This window comes from Podarcis bocagei, assembly GCF_964188305.1.
Source record: "Podarcis bocagei genome assembly, chromosome: 2".
NCBI lineage: Eukaryota > Metazoa > Chordata > Lepidosauria > Squamata > Lacertidae > Podarcis > Podarcis bocagei.
In genome coordinates, this window is record NC_138126.1 from 23,950,086 (window position 1) to 23,967,234 (window position 17,149).

At 45.8% G+C, this 17,149-nt stretch overlaps 1 protein-coding gene across 1 annotated transcript in view; it reads right to left on the bottom strand.

Annotated features, from left to right (window-relative positions):
* Window positions 1-17,149, bottom strand: part of GABBR1 (gamma-aminobutyric acid type B receptor subunit 1) — a 187,509-nt gene that overhangs the window by 61,000 nt on the left and 109,360 nt on the right. Inside the window, exons 4-6 of the mRNA XM_081181814.1 lie at window positions 16,917-17,120; window positions 14,808-14,996; window positions 11,812-11,844 (exon numbers count right to left, since the gene is read on the bottom strand). Coding sequence (XP_081037940.1) covers window positions 11,812-11,844; window positions 14,808-14,996; window positions 16,917-17,120 — 426 coding nt within the window. The remainder of the gene's footprint in view (window positions 1-11,811; window positions 11,845-14,807; window positions 14,997-16,916; window positions 17,121-17,149) is intronic.

Here is a 17,149-nt window from a genome sequence, read left to right on the forward strand (position 1 = left end):
CTATTGTTCTTTGATCTGTGTTCTTGACCATCATCTTTGTTTTCCTTTTATTTAATTTAAAGCCTGCTAATTCTCCAAATTGATCTATTTCCTTTAAAATTTCTTCTGTTGTGGTTATTGGGTCTTCTGTCATTATAACAAGATCGTCTGCGAATGCTTTGAAGAAGAAGAAGAGTTTGGATTTGATATCCCGCCTTTCACTCCCCTTCAGGAGTCTCAAAGCGGCTAACATTCTCCTTTCCCTTCCTCCCCCACAACAAACACTCTGTGAGGTGAGTGGGGCTGAGAGACTTCAAAGAAGTGTGACTGGCCCAAGGTCACCCAGCAGCTGCATGTGGAGGAGCGGAGACACGAACCCGGTTTCCCAGATTATGTGACTACCGCTCTTAACCACTACACCACACTGGCTCTTTGGTCTTATAAGCATGCTGTCCGATTGTCACTCCCTTAATTTTCTCATTTTGTCTAATTGAGTTTAAGAGTACTTCCAAAACCATTATGAATAGCAACGGGGAGAGTGGGCATCCCTGTCTTGTACCCTTTTGTATCTTTATTTCCTCTGTCATAATGTTATTTATAATCAGTTTGGCCTTTTGTTCTCTATATATTGCGTTCACCCCATTATAGAAGTTCCCTCCTACTTCCAGGTGTTCTAAGTTCTTCATCATAAAGTCCCATGCCACATTATCAAACGCTTTTTCAGCGTCCACAAACATCATTATCACCTGCTTATCGATTCTCATCGATAGATATTCAAGCATATTAATTATATTTCTTAGGTTGTCCCTCATATTCCTGCCTGGGAGAAACCCGGCCTGGTCTTTATGGATGATTTCTCCCAATATGGACTTCAATCTTCTCGCAAGGATGCCTGCAAATATTTTGTAGTCCGTATTCAACAACGAAATTGGCCTGTAATTTTTGACCTGGGTTAGGTCTGCATCCTGTTTCGGAATGAGGGTAATGAACGCCTCCTTCCAAGTCTCCGGGATTTCTCCTTTTCTTAGAGCACTGTTCATAGTCTCCTTCAAAGGGTTCAAAAGCACAGCTTTCATCTCTTTGTAATAGCTTACTGTGAAACCGTCAGGTCCCGGAGCCTTCCCTCTTTTTAAATCTTTGATTACCTCCTCTATCTCTTCTATTTCAATTGGCTTGTTTAGACGTTGCTTTTTATCGATTGGGATTTTCTGCACCCTTTTCTCTTTCAGAAATCTTTCTATTTTCCTTAAGTTATTTCTTTCTTTCTTTTTATAAAGTCCTCTGTAGTAGTTTAGGAACTCTTTCCTGATTTCTTTTGGATCAGTAACCTCTTCTCCCTCTATTACAATTCTATTTATTGTACTTTGTTCTTTTCTCTTCTTAATTTGCCACGCCAGCCACTTTCCGGATTTGTTTGAGAATTCAAAGCTCTTTTGTCTCAGCTTTTTGATGTTCCATTCTATCTCTCTGTTTATTATCGCAGCAAATTGGGCTTGAAGAATTTTTATGTTTTCTTTTATTTTCCGAGAGTTGGGTTTCCGAATTAGTTTTTGTTCATTTTCCATAATCTGCCTTAGAATTTCCTCTTTTCCTTTCTCTCTGTTCCTATTTTTAATCGCGTTCTGTTGAATAAAGTATCCTCTTATCACGGCTTTGCTGGCGTCCCAGACTGTATTAATATTTGTACCTTTGTCTCGGTTGTCCGTAAAATATTCTGATAGCTTTTTATGTGCATTTTCTACAATTCTTTGATCACTTAGGAGATAATCTTTTAGCTTCCATCTAAAAGTTCTTTTATCGTAACTCTCCATTTCCCATTCTATCGGGTTATGGTCAGATATTATTCTCGGTTTTATATCAATTTTTTTGACCCTGGGACCAAGTTCATTTGATATCCAAACCTGATCGATCCGTGACATCGAATGGTGTGGCTCAGAGTGGAATGTATATTGCTTTTCCAATGGGTGTCTGAGACGCCAAATATCCATCAAATTACAATTTTTCACCATTGAGAAAAATGATTTTGGCAATTTCCCTTCTTTGCTTGCTCCTTCCCTCAATCTATCCATTTCTACAGAAACTACACCATTCATGTCCCCCATAAGGATAATTTTCTGATCCATATATTCTGTAATTTTCATTTCGAGGTGTTTATAAAATTCATTCTTATTATTATTTGGTGCGTAGATCCCAATCACGATTAAACTCTCTCCTTGCCAATTAATCCTGACGGCAACCATCCTCCCCTCTTCGTCTCTGAATATTTGTTTAGCTTCGATCTTATTTTTAATATACAACACAACCCCTCTTTTCTTTTCTTTATCAGAGGACTCAAATTCTGTTCCCAATCTTTTGTTAATTAACAGTTTTCTGTGCTTTTTAGCCACGTGCGTCTCCTGAAGACAGATGATATCCAAATTTTTCTTTTTCAAGAATTGCTCAATTTTATTCCTCTTTTTTTTCTCATTTATTCCGTTAACATTCCAACTCAAAATTTTTAACCCCATATTGCCTAGCATTCGCTAAACTTTTTCCTCTTTTCTTATTTTCCCCTCCTTTTCCCCTTTCTCTTTCCTTTATTGGTTTTCTGTGTTTTCTTCCTCCCCTTCTTCTTCTTCCTCTTCTTCTGATCCGCTTCCGTTCGTTTCTTGTTCGTCCTCTGTTCTCGTCTTTCTAAGTGGTCCTTCCTCTACTTCTCTTGCTCCACCCTCCTCTATTCTTAATTCCTTATACTTCCTCAGGAACTTCCCGGTCTCCTCCGAATTCAATAATCTGTGTCTTTTCCCTTTATATTCAAATGATATTCCTTCAGGGAATTCCCATCTGAATTCGATTCTATTCCTTTTCAAAATCTGAGCTAGTGGTTTGTAGAAATCTCTTCGTTTGAGTAGTCTAATTGGGACATCTTTAAAAATGATTATGTAATTTCCCCCTATGTTTAATCTTTTTTCCCTGTTCTTTTGCAACACCTTATTTCGAAATTCTTTGTCCCTAAATGTTATCAGACAATCTCCTGTAATTTTTTTAGTTTTTGATGATTTAACACGCATTCTAAATGCGTTCTGTATATTTCCAGTCATCTCTTCTGTTGATATATCCATCCAAGCCGCTAATTCTCTTATCAATAGTTCCTTGATGTTCTCGCCTTGTACCTCCGGAATAGCTCTCAGCCTAAGATTCGTCTCTCTCTGTCGGAGTTCATTCATTGCAATAGCATCTTTTATCTCCTCTTGTGCTTTATTCAAATCCGACATTTCGGCTCTAATTCTTTCCTTATCCCGTTTAATATCCTTTAGCTCCAATTTTGTCTTCTTCATCCCTTCCTCTACATTTTGCGTTCTTTTAAATATTTCTTTAATCTGACCTTTAATTTCATTTACTGTTTCATCAATTTTTTTGTCCATATTACCAATTTTACTATCTACCTGCTCTAACTTTTGCTCTAAGTTATTTTGACTCTGTTTAATTTCCAGTAGCATTTTCATAATATCTGTCTTAGAATCAGGTTCTTGTTTGGATCCCCTCCTTTCTCCAGGGGTCCCCCCATTCATACCTTTCTTCACCGTATGTGACATCTTTTGTTCCTATATTTTCTCCGTCTCCCCTTACCGTACTCTATCTCCCACCTCCACAACTCCCTCTTTTACTAACAACTTTGTATTGATATATTATTTCCCGCTTAGGCATTTACCAATCACAAGACACTCCCCAACATTACCCTTTTCTGCCCAGAGCGGTTCCTCTAACTCAATACACAAACAAACCAAAATCTGTTAAGAGAGGTGGGATAAGATAATACAGAAAGAAAAAAAAACCGGAGGGGTAGGGACGTAGTAGAGAGTCAATAAATTAACTCCATTAATTTTAGTCTGTCCGCTAGGGGTCACCAAGTCTCTTCCAAGGTATAACTGTTTCCTTTTTTCGAGAACGTTCCACGCGATCAGTCTTTTCTATCTTACCAACAGTCTTAAAGAGGAGAGGAAAGGTGGATGGGAGGGGGATATTTATACAGAAAGACCAAAGTATATATGTTTTCCCCTTGCAACAGAAGTGGATATCAGCACCCTTTTCCTCAATCCTCCACACTCCACAGTCTACTAACAATAATGGAGCTTTCTCTTCCGGCTCACCTCTCCTTTATCTTTCAAGTTCAAAACAGGAGAGAGAAGCTCCTTTCGTCTTTTCCTCCTCCGTTTCCTCAAGGACTCTTAGTTGCAGCTGTTTACCCCTGGTCTCCTCTTTCCTCCCGCCAGTTCTTTGATACTTAGTCTCTAAATAACGTTCTTTTGGTAAGGGAGGTAGAAAGGGAGAGAAACAAAGTGTCCGTCAAGGCAACTCACTTTCGCTTTTCCCAGCACTGAAGTCGCGCTGTGGTAAGCAGATTTCGTTTCGGGCTGAACTCCGCTTGCTTCTCTGTTCTCCTCTCGACTTCCTTGCTGATATTCTCACAATTATATAAAGGTTTTAGGTCGGAGTTTCTTTGCGTGAGAATGCGGCGCTTTCGCACCAAGCTCGGGGCTTCGCTAAATGGAGGTCGGTAATGGCTTCCCTCGACCGCTGAGCAGCACCGCCGTACTCTTCGCTCCAGATTCGGGGCTACCTGACGACCAAGCCGCTCGCTTTCCGTCGCTACGGGAACCAGGTTCTCTGAACACCCTCCAGAGATATTTTCGGGGGGCCTCCGCGCCCTGGGGCACCCCCTAACCTCCAAAATAGCCCGGGGTTTTCCCTCTCGGTAAAACCCCCGCTTGTAGCGCGTCCGCGCAGCACCGGAAGTCGATTAACAGCACAATTCTAACCCCAAAAACAGCCTTCCCATAGCATGTGTATATATATATAAATCTGTGCTCCAGCTGGAACGTATACAGTTTCATGCATTAATAACCTCAAGGCTCAATTATTACAATGCTTGGGCCTGGTCTGGAGGCTGCCACTTGTGCACCAGTCCAGATGGTGGCTAGACTGCTGGTGGGGGCAGACTATCGCTGGCACATTTCTCCAGAGCTTGAAGGCTTGCACCGGCTGCCTGTATGCTGTCAGGCCACCTCCCTTGAGCTTCATGGTTGAGTTGGCTTTCAAACCCACGTCTCTGTAGCCCAAAACCCATCTCTGATATACGGCGGAAGCGATCAGAATGGTGTGCATCCTAATGGCCAAGGCTGAGAACTTTAAAATATGGGTATTGGTCCTAATTTTTGTAGAGAAAAGAATATTACCTACTGCAGGCAGGGGAAGAGCTGCACCTCAGCTGGTAGATCACCTGCTTTGAGGGCTTAGGGTCCCAGGTTTAACCCCTGGCATTCTTGGGGTTGTGGGATGTGAAACACAAGAGCAGTCAAGTACAACATTCCTAGAGTGAACATGTTTACACATGGGGAGGAACGTTTGTCCAGCCAGCAGGTAAACTTCCTGTTTCCTTCTGGACTGGGACAGACTTCCTCTGCATGTGACTAGAGGTGGGCGTGGCCTCACCTGTGCAGATAATGACAAAAGCATAGGGCAGGGAAGCCATCTCTCTCTTTTTGACAACATGCGTTGAAGAAGCAACATCTGCTTAGCCAAAGATGCTCTCCTGGCTTCCAGCCAAGAGAGGACAAAGGGACTGTCTCCTTATGAGATAGTTTCCAGGTGTATGTTACTTTTCTAAGCTAAGTCTGCCTTCTGGGATCCGATTGTGAACAGAATGTGAGTAAACTCTTTTTATACTTTTATAGAAGACTGTGTCGTGTCTTATTTTTTATGAGGAATAAGGGGTAAATACCAGAACAGTTATTATAGAGGCTTTAGCGAGCCTGAGCAAACACATCCGCTGTAAGTTTAAAATGGGGAATGTTACTCTGCTATATTGTGAACTTGTTTACACAAGTTGGAAAGGCTGTAATCAAATAATATATCCTCTCCTGCATCCCTGAACATTCCCACAGGGTTGGTAAGACTTCTGCATGAAACCCTGGAAAGTCATGGGTGAGCTAGATGGAGCAATGGTCAGATTCAATATCAGACAGCTTCCAGTGACCTTCCAGTGCCAGCATGCTCTCTTTTAGCCAACACAGTGCATCAGAGCTTCTAGGGCAGCGGTTCTCAAACTGTGGGTCCCCAGGTGTTGTTGGACTACAACTCCCATCATCCCTGAGCTCTGGCCTTGCTAGCAAGGGGTGATGGGAGTTGTAGTTCAACAACATCTGGGGACCCACAGGTTGAGAAAGGTTGTTCTAGGGGGGAAGACAGGCTCAAGCCTCCCCAGCCCCTGATCTTTTCCCTTCTTAGAAAACTTTCTCTTTTGTACACATTCCTGCTCAGGTGTCCATATCTGGCATCGCGAGGCTGATGGCCGTGTGCATCTTAAGAGACATTTCCCACAACATTCCATATGGATCCTCAGAGCTAGAAGGGTCACAAATGCAGAAACCCACATGCCACAAAAATGGGATTGTGAAGATGTGCTGAACTTGTGTATCTAGCAGCAGGTTCTCTGCTTTTATTGCGCTTGTTCAGAACACACACAAGCCTTGCAAATCAGTACGATGAAGCCTAGTTTTGATCTCATGGACAACACCCCAAAGACCTCAGGTTCAAAGCTCCGCAGCACTAGTAGCCTGTCTGAACGGCAGGAAGCAGCAGGGTTGGAGGGGAGCAGGTAAAGAATTGCCCCGACTCAAAGAAACTTGACTTGTAAATCTAACACGGACTCCGATGGCAGTGTTGGCTAGTGCCCATTGGGACTGGTAGGGCAGAAGGCAGGGAACCAGCCAGTAGGTGGCGCTAGAGCCAATGTGAGGTGGAGCCGACTCATTCTCCTCCTTCCTGTTGATTTCTCAGGAGGAGGAAGCTGACAGGCAGTGCTGTCATTCCCTGGAACAGAATAATAGAATCATAGAGTTGGAAGGGACCGTCAGGGTCCTCTTCTCCACCCCCTGCAATGCTGTGGGAAGTTAGAAGGCAGGCAGGTCAGGCTGGCCAAGGCCAGATTGAAGCTATTAGGGCAGTGCCCCATATCCCTACTGGATCAGCCTCCACTGTTTGAGGGACAAATTAAGGATTAAGAACATATAGAATCATAGAGTTGGAAGGGACCCCCCCCATCTAGTCCAACCCCCTGCAATGCAGGAATACAGTGGTACCTCAGGTTAATAACTTAATTCGTTCTGGAGGTCCATTCTTAACCTGAAACTGTTCTTAACCTGAAGCACCACTTTAGCTAATGGGGCCTCCCGCTGCCACCACGCCATCAGCGTGCGATTTCTGTTCTCATCCTGAGGTAAAGTTCTTAACTTGAGGTACTATTTCTGGGTTAGCGGAGTCTGTAACCTGAAGTGTCTGTAACCCGAGGTACCACTGTACACAGTTGGCTCACGGCCTTGACGTTATCAGACCCTGCTCTAACCAACTGAGCTAACCATATAACCTAAAAAGAGACTCCTGGATGAAGCCAATGGGCCACCAAGTCCATTGTTCTCCCAATGGCCATCAAGATGCCTGTGGGAAACCCACAAGAGCACACTCCCCCATCCTGCCATTTCCAGCCATTGGTTCACTGACCCGAGGTGATTCACTGCCCTTCGGGCCAGTGGGCACCTCTGCGTGTGGATGTCAGGCATAAAACCCTTGTGAAGGTGCTGCCAAATGGTGATCAATTAGGAACAGCCGCAGCTCAGTGAAACAGAAAAAGCTTTGCATACAAAGGGTCTCAGGTTCAATAGCCTAGTTTGAAAGATCAAGCACGTTTCCGAGCACAATTCAAAGTGTTGGTGCTGACCTTTAAAGCCCTAAACGGCCTCGGTCCTGTATACCTGAAGGAGCGTCTCCACCCCCATCGTTCAGCCCGGACACTGAGGTCCAGCGCTGAGGGCCTTCTGGCGGTTCCCTCGCTGCGAGAAGCCAAGTTACAGGGAAGCAGGCAGAGGGCCTTCTCGGTAGTGGCACCCGTCCTCTGGAATGCCCTCCCACCAGATGTCAAGGCAATAAACAACTACAGTGGTACCTCAGATTACATACGCCTCAGGTTACAGACACTTCAGGTTACAGACTCCACTAACCCAGAAATATTACCTCGGGTTAAGAACTTTGCTTCAGGATGAGAACAGAAATTGTGCTCCGGCGGCGCGGCAGCAGCGGGAGGCCCGATTAGCTAAAGTGGTGCTTCAGGTTAAGAACAGTTTCAGGTTAAGAACGGACTTCTGGAACGAATTAAGTACTTAACCCGAGGTACCACTGTATTTTACTTTTAAAAGACAACTGAAGGCGGCCCTGTTTAGGGAAGTTTTTAATGTCTGACGCTGTATTGTTTTAAATATTCAGTTGGAAGCTGCCCAGAGTGGCTAGGGAAATCCAGCCAGATGGGTGGGGGGTATAAATAATAAATTGATGTTTGTTTGTTAATGTGTGGTGTGTTATGCCTAATAAAGGATGATGAAGAGAATAATAAATTATTATTATTATTATTAGGCAATGAGAAAGGCCTCCCTCTAGGCCTGAGACCCTTGAACACTGCTGCCTCTCAGGATACACAACCAGCAGGCAGCGGCTTCCCTTGGCTTCTGGAGCCCACCTGGGTGAAGATTCCCAGCGAGAAGCTATAGAGCTGGTGTCTTCCATACCAGTTCCTGGCGACTGTAGGGTGGGGTTGGGGGTTGCACGTGAACAATGTGTGTCAAGAGACTCGAAACCAGAGAGCTTCTGACGGGTGAGAGGAGAAAAGGATCTGACTTTTGACAGCATAAAGAATGACCCAAAGGGAAAGAACAGAGGAAGTGGCGTCGTGACATGAAGGCTCTGGCTTGACGGAGAGACGAAGTGTGCATGCAGATGGGCCCGGATGGAGACAGTCTGGCCACATCAGCAGTGGCGGCTGCTCTGTTAAGCACCGCCAATCATCAAGGATTCTGGGCAGGTGCGCCCCACATTTGGGGGGGGAGGGAGAAACGGACTCTTGCCCTTGAAAGCAACAGTTGAGATGCATCAGTGATACATGGGGAACACTGAGTGCTGGCCGGTACAGAAACTGGGGTGGGTAGAGGGAGAGAAAGGTTTTTTACCCTTTAGGCTATTTTCAGCTGGAGTCACAGCATGAAACTGATTCTGCAGCCAACCCCCCCGAAATGGCCTTAAAACCAGGGGAGACAGAAGATTATGGAAAGGTAAGCACATGTTGAAAGAGAGACGCTGGTGCTTTCGGATGCATGGATGAGAGATAGTTTTAAAGCGGAACGGTTAAGATGTTGGCTTGAGAAAAGGGAGTAAAAGGTAAAGGGACCCCTGACCATTAGGTCCAGTCGTGACCGACTCTGGGGTTGCGGCGCTCATCTCACTTTATTGGCTGAGGGAGCCGGCGTACAGCTTCTGTGTCATGTGGCCAGCATGACTAAGCCGCTTCTGGCAAACCAGAGCAGCCCACGGAAACGCTGTTTACCTTCCCGCCGGAGCGATACCTATTTATCTACTTGCAATTTGACATGCTTTCGAACTGCTAGGTTGGCAGGAGCAGGGACTGAGCAACGGGAGCTCACCCCGTCACGGGGATTTGAACCACTGACCTTCTGATCAGCAAGTCCTAGGCTCTGTGGTTTAACCCTCAGCGCCGCCCGCGTCCCGAGAAAAGGGAGAGCCGGGTTCAAATTGATGCGCAGTCATGGACTTCACGGGACGACCTTGGGCCAGGCACTCTCGATCAGGTGAACCTACCTCGCAGAGCTGTTGTGAAGATAAAGTGGGCTGATCCTGAACTCCTTGGGGACGAAGGGTGGGGTCTACACTTAGGTAAAATGAATGCCATGTTTTCTAACCCTTGAGCCATCCTGTATCCTAGATTTAGTTACAGTATTATTTTATTAGGTTTTGTGTGTTTAAGCCACCCTTCACTATAGGGTTTCAGGGTGGGTTACGGCGACTAAATATACAATTTTTAAAAGAAAGTAAAACTATTTTGATTATAAAACCAGTAAAACTGTTCCGAATGGAACTGAAAAGTATAAATTCAGCCAAAGACAGGCACCCCACAAAACAAAGTAACTTCACCATCACAGGCCAGGGTAAAGATGCCTATGGATTGACCAAGGTCAATCAGCTGTGAAGGAAAGGCACTCTTTGTGTGCTCAGAGGTTAACGTCCACAATTTCTCATGTTCCATGTCACATCTGTACTATTCATCTTCTCACAGAACTACAATTCCCAGAGTGGTTTAACAACCAGCCTCTCTTCCCAGCGGATCTCTGGGGATTGTAGTTCTGTGCGGGGAACAGGGGGTCTCCTAACAACTCTCAGCACCCTTAACAAACTACAGTTACCAGAATTCTTTGTAGCTAGTTCGGGTGAAAGGAACAGCATCTGCCACTGCAATCTGATGTAGAGCCTTCCCTTTGGGGTGGTAACTTTCATTCATTAAATTGCAAAGGCTTGTTTCTGCACTCAAGGAGTAAATTGGGGAGAGTTCCCTGAAACGTATCATTTCAGGTTGTATGTGATGTATCAGTATATTTGAATACTGCCTCTTCCCTGTTCGTTCTTTCTTTCTCTCTCTCTCTCACACACCTCAACCTCCCTGCATGTGAAAATCTAGCCTATCAGGAGGAAGGTTTCCACCGAGCCTTCTCCTTGATCTACAGTATTTGTATATACAGTGGTACCTCAGGTTAAGTACTTAATTCGTTCTGGAGGTCCGTACTTAACCTGAAACTGTTCTTAACCTGAAGCACCACTTTAGCTAATGGGGCCTCCGGCTGCTGCCGCGCTGCCGGAGCACGATTTCTGTTCCCATCCTGAAGCAAAGTTCTTAACCTGAAGCACTATTTCTGGGTTAGCGGAGTCTGTAACCTGAAGCATATGTAACCTGAAGCGTATGTAACCCGAGGTACCACTGTACAAGGAATGCTTCGCCCTGCTGACATGGAGGAGCATTGAAAACGCACCCCCTCCGCTCGCAGCCTTTAATGGAATCGCCCACAAAGAGCTTTTAACACTTACCATTTTACTGGTAAGAGAAAGTATTTAAGCAGATTGATTTGGATGTGGTGGATTCATTTTTAAAGGCAGATAAATCAGTCGTCTACAAATCCTCCCACTGGGCCTCCTTTCCTCTGCGAACTTTGACCACAGTAACAGCACTTGTGGCCAGCCTTAGCCCTGGTGTAGAGATGGGAAACATGTAGCTCTCTAGTTGTTGTTGGACTTCAATTCCCACCAGCCTCAGCAAGCATGGGCAGCGGTCAGGAACGATGGGAGCTGTAGTCTAGCAACATCTGGTGAGTCCCTAGCAAAAGGGACACAAGACTGAGCCGACGTTTTAACTCCCATCTTCTCCCTAAAGCAACCACTTGCCTATTCCTTCTCCTTGCTTGTTATCTCTGCCACGTTACCAACCTGCTACTTTCGCTTGGTGCAAGAAGAGCTCTGAGCTGCGTGTCATTCCAGCCAGGGGATGTAGGTCAGCCTGGGATTAGGGAGGGATGTGGAATCTGTATGTAGTCCCTCGTGATGCTAACGCACCTTCCTTTCTACATGAGAGGGCAGAAGGCCCTCCTCCAGACGTCTACTCAAATGTAAGGTCTGCTGAGTTCAGTGGGACTTGCTGCCAGGCAGGTGTGTGTACAAGTTTGCAGCCTGAGTCTAACTACTGGGTTCAGGATCCTAGTGGGGCAGGGAGGGGCGTCAAAGCTCTGTCTACTATCAGGTCCTTTAGGGTCAGCTGGAGTTGGCTGCAAGAAGTGAAGGCACCTGTTTGTCACAAGGAAAGCCACACAAGCCAAGGCAAAGATTCGGCAAAGCGGAAGGGTGAAGGTGAGATATCTTTGTAGACATGGGAGAGCAAGGGGGAAGGGCAGTCAGAACACAACTCACCTGATCCAGGTGTGTAAACAGGAGGCCGCCACACTGTAGGAGGGAGCAAGGTAGAAAAAGCAATCAGAACCAAAAGAGAGGTCTGTCCCCAATATTAGGCAAACCGAGGCAACTGCCTCAGGCAATGGGTGTGGCAAATTTTCACCCCAGGGGCCTCCATGGGCTTTTTTTGCTGGCCAGCCCACACACCCAGGTCTTGTGGGGAGATGCAGAGCATCCATCCCACCCCATGCTTCCCTTTGAGGAAGAGGTCCTTTGTCAGAGCAAGGCATTCTGGGTAAGTTGGCCTGGGAGAGTGTCTGAACCACCACTGGTTTTTCACAGCAGGTAGGGTGGGTTTTTTTTAATAGAAATTTTAATTAAGTTTGTAAGGACAGATTAAATGATGCGGAATTGAGGGAAACCTTATCATCCTGTCAGCACAATTAAAAATACCTAGGATCATAAACCTTAATTGATTTAATTGGTATATAAATCTACTTTAATGGATCACTCAGACATGTCCCAGCTGCAGTCCCAAAGTGCGAACTTCTATTATTAAGACCGAGGATGAAGTTCCTGCTTATTTTTGGAAGCTGCTTTGGTTCTGGTATGTTAAGGACAACCTTCTTCCATATGGTCCTCCCCCCCCCCCATGCTCTGTTCAACATCTGAGGCCTTGCTCCAAGTACCACTTTGTATGAAACGCAGTCAGCAGCCACCAGGAGCAGGGCCTTTTTGGTATCAGCCCCACTCCATAGATGTCATGACCCCAGACCCTGGGCCCTTGCAGTGTGCTGCAGAATACTCCAGGCCATGAGATTCAGGCTGCTTCCTCAGTGGGGGAAAACCATCAGTACAATTTCCAGGAGCCTCCTGGCCAGATAACACAGCCCCACCATCACCCTCAGAGTCCACAGCTGTCTCTCGCTCTCCCCAACTCTGCAGAAGACAACGACTGAAAAGTCAGGCAAGGGCCAGTATAAGGAGACTTCCTCTGTGGAAAGTGTACTATGCATTCAGTTGGTTTTAGCTCCCAGCTTGGTACATAAGAGCTCCAGCGATGCTTGGAGCTGTCCAGGGTCCTGATTCTCTCTGCTTTCTGCCTAAGAGAGTTTCTGACCAGACTTGGCCTGCCTTGATCCAGCCTGTTTGGGGGTGACTTGGCTTTGCCTACATAGACTAGACTTTACCTGTTTGATCTGGCCTTGCCTGTCACGGCTTAACTTCACTGGGTACAGCCCACTTCCCTGCGAGGTTCAAGAGCCTACGGGACTGGATAATGGGATGTGTACTCAAAAGAAAAAATTACCAGGGTCCGACATTTTGTCCTTTTTAGAGTCTGCCCAAGACATGGCTGTTCCAGAAGGCCTGTGATTGATTGCTCTCTTTACTTTGTTATTTTTGAGATGTTTACCGCCATTCCTAATGTTTTACTTGATGACATTTGATGCCATCAAATTTTATATTGCCTCTTTTAAACTAACTGCACGACGGGCTCTTATGCAAGCCTCTGTGAATTCCACTTTGTGGGAAGGGCAAGATATAAGGAAGCTCATAATAAGGGATCTTGGCAAAGGCCCTATTATGCCAACCAATATGCCTCTGCCAGGACAGAGATGCCAAGAGAATGACTATAATGGGCCAAAGTGGTGAGCCCTTCTTCATTCTTTGCCTAGCTCTTCCCCTTTGTCCTTACCTCCTTGGGTGACCCTGATGGGAGTACGAGACTGTGATTTCTGTACCCCAGGAATAGGGAGACTGCCACCCTCCAGGTGATGGGAGTCCAACAATATATGGGTGCTCACAAGTTTCCCATCCCTGCTATACACTTTCAGCCTCTGTCAATGGTGCAAATTTACACCAGCCATCTATTGTGTGGCCACCAGTTTGTTAGCACAATCCAGGGGACTAGAGGCTTTCCTGAACCCCACCCCCAGTTCTTTCCATATCAAAGCCTTTCTCATAACCTCATTCTTGAAACTCATCTCCTATATATTTTGGAAAGTTGCTTGCGTGTATGGCATGCATCTGCGCATTTCTCAAGACACCATAACCAAATATTCCTTGATGATTCCTGAGATCCAGGAGCAGGTTCTTGTCTATGTTTAGTTACAATTGGTCACTCTTTTTAATCAAGATGGCAGCCTGACCCTATCAAACCTGCACTGATTTTAATCACCAGTATAAAAACTGCACTGATTTTTAGTTTTCTTGAAATTCCCAAGCAAGTGCCTTATATTCCAGAGTGTTCCCCCCCATAGAAATACCATTTCATTCCTTACTCTCTCAGCAGAGAAGAGGAACAAGAGCCAGAGTGCATCATGTACCAAAAAAGTATCAAACATAGCTGTTGTGGTGTTAATTCTAAGCCCATTATAACTATATATTTTAAAAATTCCCGGAAACTTCTGCTAGAGTCACAGATCCACACACTTTTTTTTCTGAGTGAGAACTTTCTGCTCCAAATATAGTTATGGGTGTCCACAGGAATTTTCCCGGGGGGGGGCTGGTCGTGAAAGGAAAGTACCGTATTTTTCGCTCTATAGGACGCACCAGACCACAAGACGCACCTAGTTTTTGGAGGAGGAAAACAAGAAAAAAAATATTCTGTATCTCAGAAGCCAGAACAGCAAGAGGGATCGCTGCGCAGTGAAAGCAGCAATCCCTCTTGCTGTTCTGGCTTCTGGGATAGCTGCACAGCCTGCATTCGCTCCATAAGACGCACACACATTTCCCCTTACTTTTTAGGAGGGAAAAAGTGAGTCTTATAGAGCAAAAAATTTGGTAAAATACTGAAAGGGGAGCAGCAGGCCAGCTTCTCACTGAAAAAGAGGGAATAATAGCACCTGTGCTTTTTTCGTTGCACATTTCTGGTTCCACAAATGAGAATCTAGGGGTTATGGTTCAATTATTGGGGGGGGGGTGCAATTGTCGTTGTCGTTCCCCCAACCCAGGACATCTATCCATTTGCCCTGATCCAACCACTCCACCCGCTGTCCTGCTTTGTGACTTACATTCGCAGACAGGCTTGGAGGAACTCCAGCGGCCCACCTTGGTGCAGTTGCTACGGGGGCTGCCCACCAGGTGGAAGCCAGGATTGCAGCGATACTCCACCCAGGTGCCCTCCACAGGCACCCGCTCAATTGCCCGGACATGCACTTGCCCATTCTCCAGACTCAGATGCATCTTGGGACAGGTGCGCACTGCAGGGGAAAAGAAATAAGCAGTTGTTTGAGAAGCATGGCCCGATTACTAGAGTATGTAGCTTGGCTTGGTAGCATAAGTATACCTGAAGGAGTGTCTCCACCCTCATCGTTCAACCCAGAAGACACTGAGGTCCAGCACTGAGGGCCTTCTGGCGGTTCCCTCACTGCAAGAAGCCAAGTTACAGGGAACCAGACAGAGAGCCTTCTTGGTGGTGGCACCCGCCCTGTGGAACGCCCTCCCACCAGATGTCAAAGAGAACAACAACTATCTGACTTTTAGAAGACATCTGAAGGCAGCCCTGTTTAGGGAAGTTTTTAATGACTGATGTTTTAATGTATTTTTAATCTATTGTTGGAAGCCACCAAGAGTGCCTGGGGAAACCCAGCCAGATGGGTGGGGTATAAATAAATTATTATTATTATTATTATTATTATTATTATTATTATTATTATTATTATTATTATTCACTTAGAGCTATTTACACTTGGACATCACATGATCCCGTTGAATCAAGGAGAGCTCCCCAGCTGCACACCTGCGCCTTCAGGATGTCAGGTACAGGAGTTCCCATCTCCCTTCTGGTGGCTCACCAATAAGAATTAACGAGCATTTGGTAGATTTATGGTCTTGTTATTACAGCATTCTGTTACCAGCACAAACAGGCAACTCTCTGCAAAGACATTAGCTGCCTCCTCTGCCTCCTCCTTGCGCTTTCTGCAGCAAGAAGCGCGCAAAACGGAAGTTCCTCCCCCTCTGTTTCCTTTGTTCTCTGACATGCTCGGACCTCTGACTTTGGGGGAGAGAGGGGATTCCCTCCCACTCTTGACGGATATATTGCCCAGCTGCCCCCTCCATTCTGGTTGCTTAGCTACTATCTCAAAGCTGGGCAGCTCCTCTCTCAACTGTGCAGCTTGCGTGTCTGCCTATCTCCCTGCTATTCCACCTGGCCTTTAATTTGAATTCAGCCTGATCTTTTATTTCCTTTCTCTTCCCTCCCCCTCCCCTTTTATGAAGATTACCCACTCTGAGACCCCACAGCTAATTCTCCCCTGGCCTCCTCGCTGGCCCAAGTAGGACCAATTCAGCCACCTAGCCCTGGGGATTATCTAATGCTTATTTCCCCTAAACTGATTTCTGAATTTTGAATTTTATTGTTATTCATGTTTTTATACTGTATTTTATGCTGATTTTACAATTAAGTGTTTTAACGTTGTTGTTAGCCGCCCTGAGCCCGGTTTTTGAACTGGGAAGGGCGGGGTATAAATAAATAAATAAATAAATAAATAATAATAATAATAATAATAATAATAATAATAATAATAATAATTCTGGAGACACTGGAAGCAAAGGGGGTGGGCGAATATTCCCCTTCCTCTTCTGTTAGGATCTGATCTTCCTGCGATTGCATTCCCCAATCTTCTGATTCAGACCAGCCCCTGACACAGGAGGGGTGGCATCCCATCCAAAGCAGGTAAATCCCCGGCCTCAGGAGCTACCAGACCACTTCCCAAGATTCAGATTCAGCTTAACTGACCCTCATCCAACTCATTGCTAAGTCTGGACAGTGGTTCAGCCCCTCTCCGCAGCCTGGCCTGGCTCTGGGGGCAAGCGGAAAGACGTGCATGGCAATAACTGTTATGTAGTGAAGTTCTCACCCTGGGCCAGTAGGGGGATACTGTAGATAGTTATGCAAATAAGGGATCGAAAGTGACATTCAGTGATTGGATAGTTTTAGAAAATTGTAACAGTTACGTTGTACTGGAGCTCTATATAAGCAGGCTGACTGAACCCTTCAGTTCAGTTCTGTTCTGGCCTGTGAATAAATAAGAGCTGTTTGAAGAATTGCTGTGTCGTCTGATATGTTCACCCACAACTTAAGAATAACAACTCTTCCCCCTCTGCCACATGGGACTCACAGCAGCGGCTCTCGACTTCACTGTCCGTCCAGGTGCCATTGGACAGGCACTTCCGCACTTTGGGCCCCACGATCTCGCGCTCGGGCCGGCACACGTATTCGATCTCGTAGTCGAAGGGCAGGAAGCGGGCACTCTGGACCTGTTCGCGAGTCAAGCCTCGGTAGCGGATGCCGCCATCCCAAGGAGGGAAGATGAGTTTGCAGCCTGGGATGGGAGAGGGAGAAGAAGAGGTG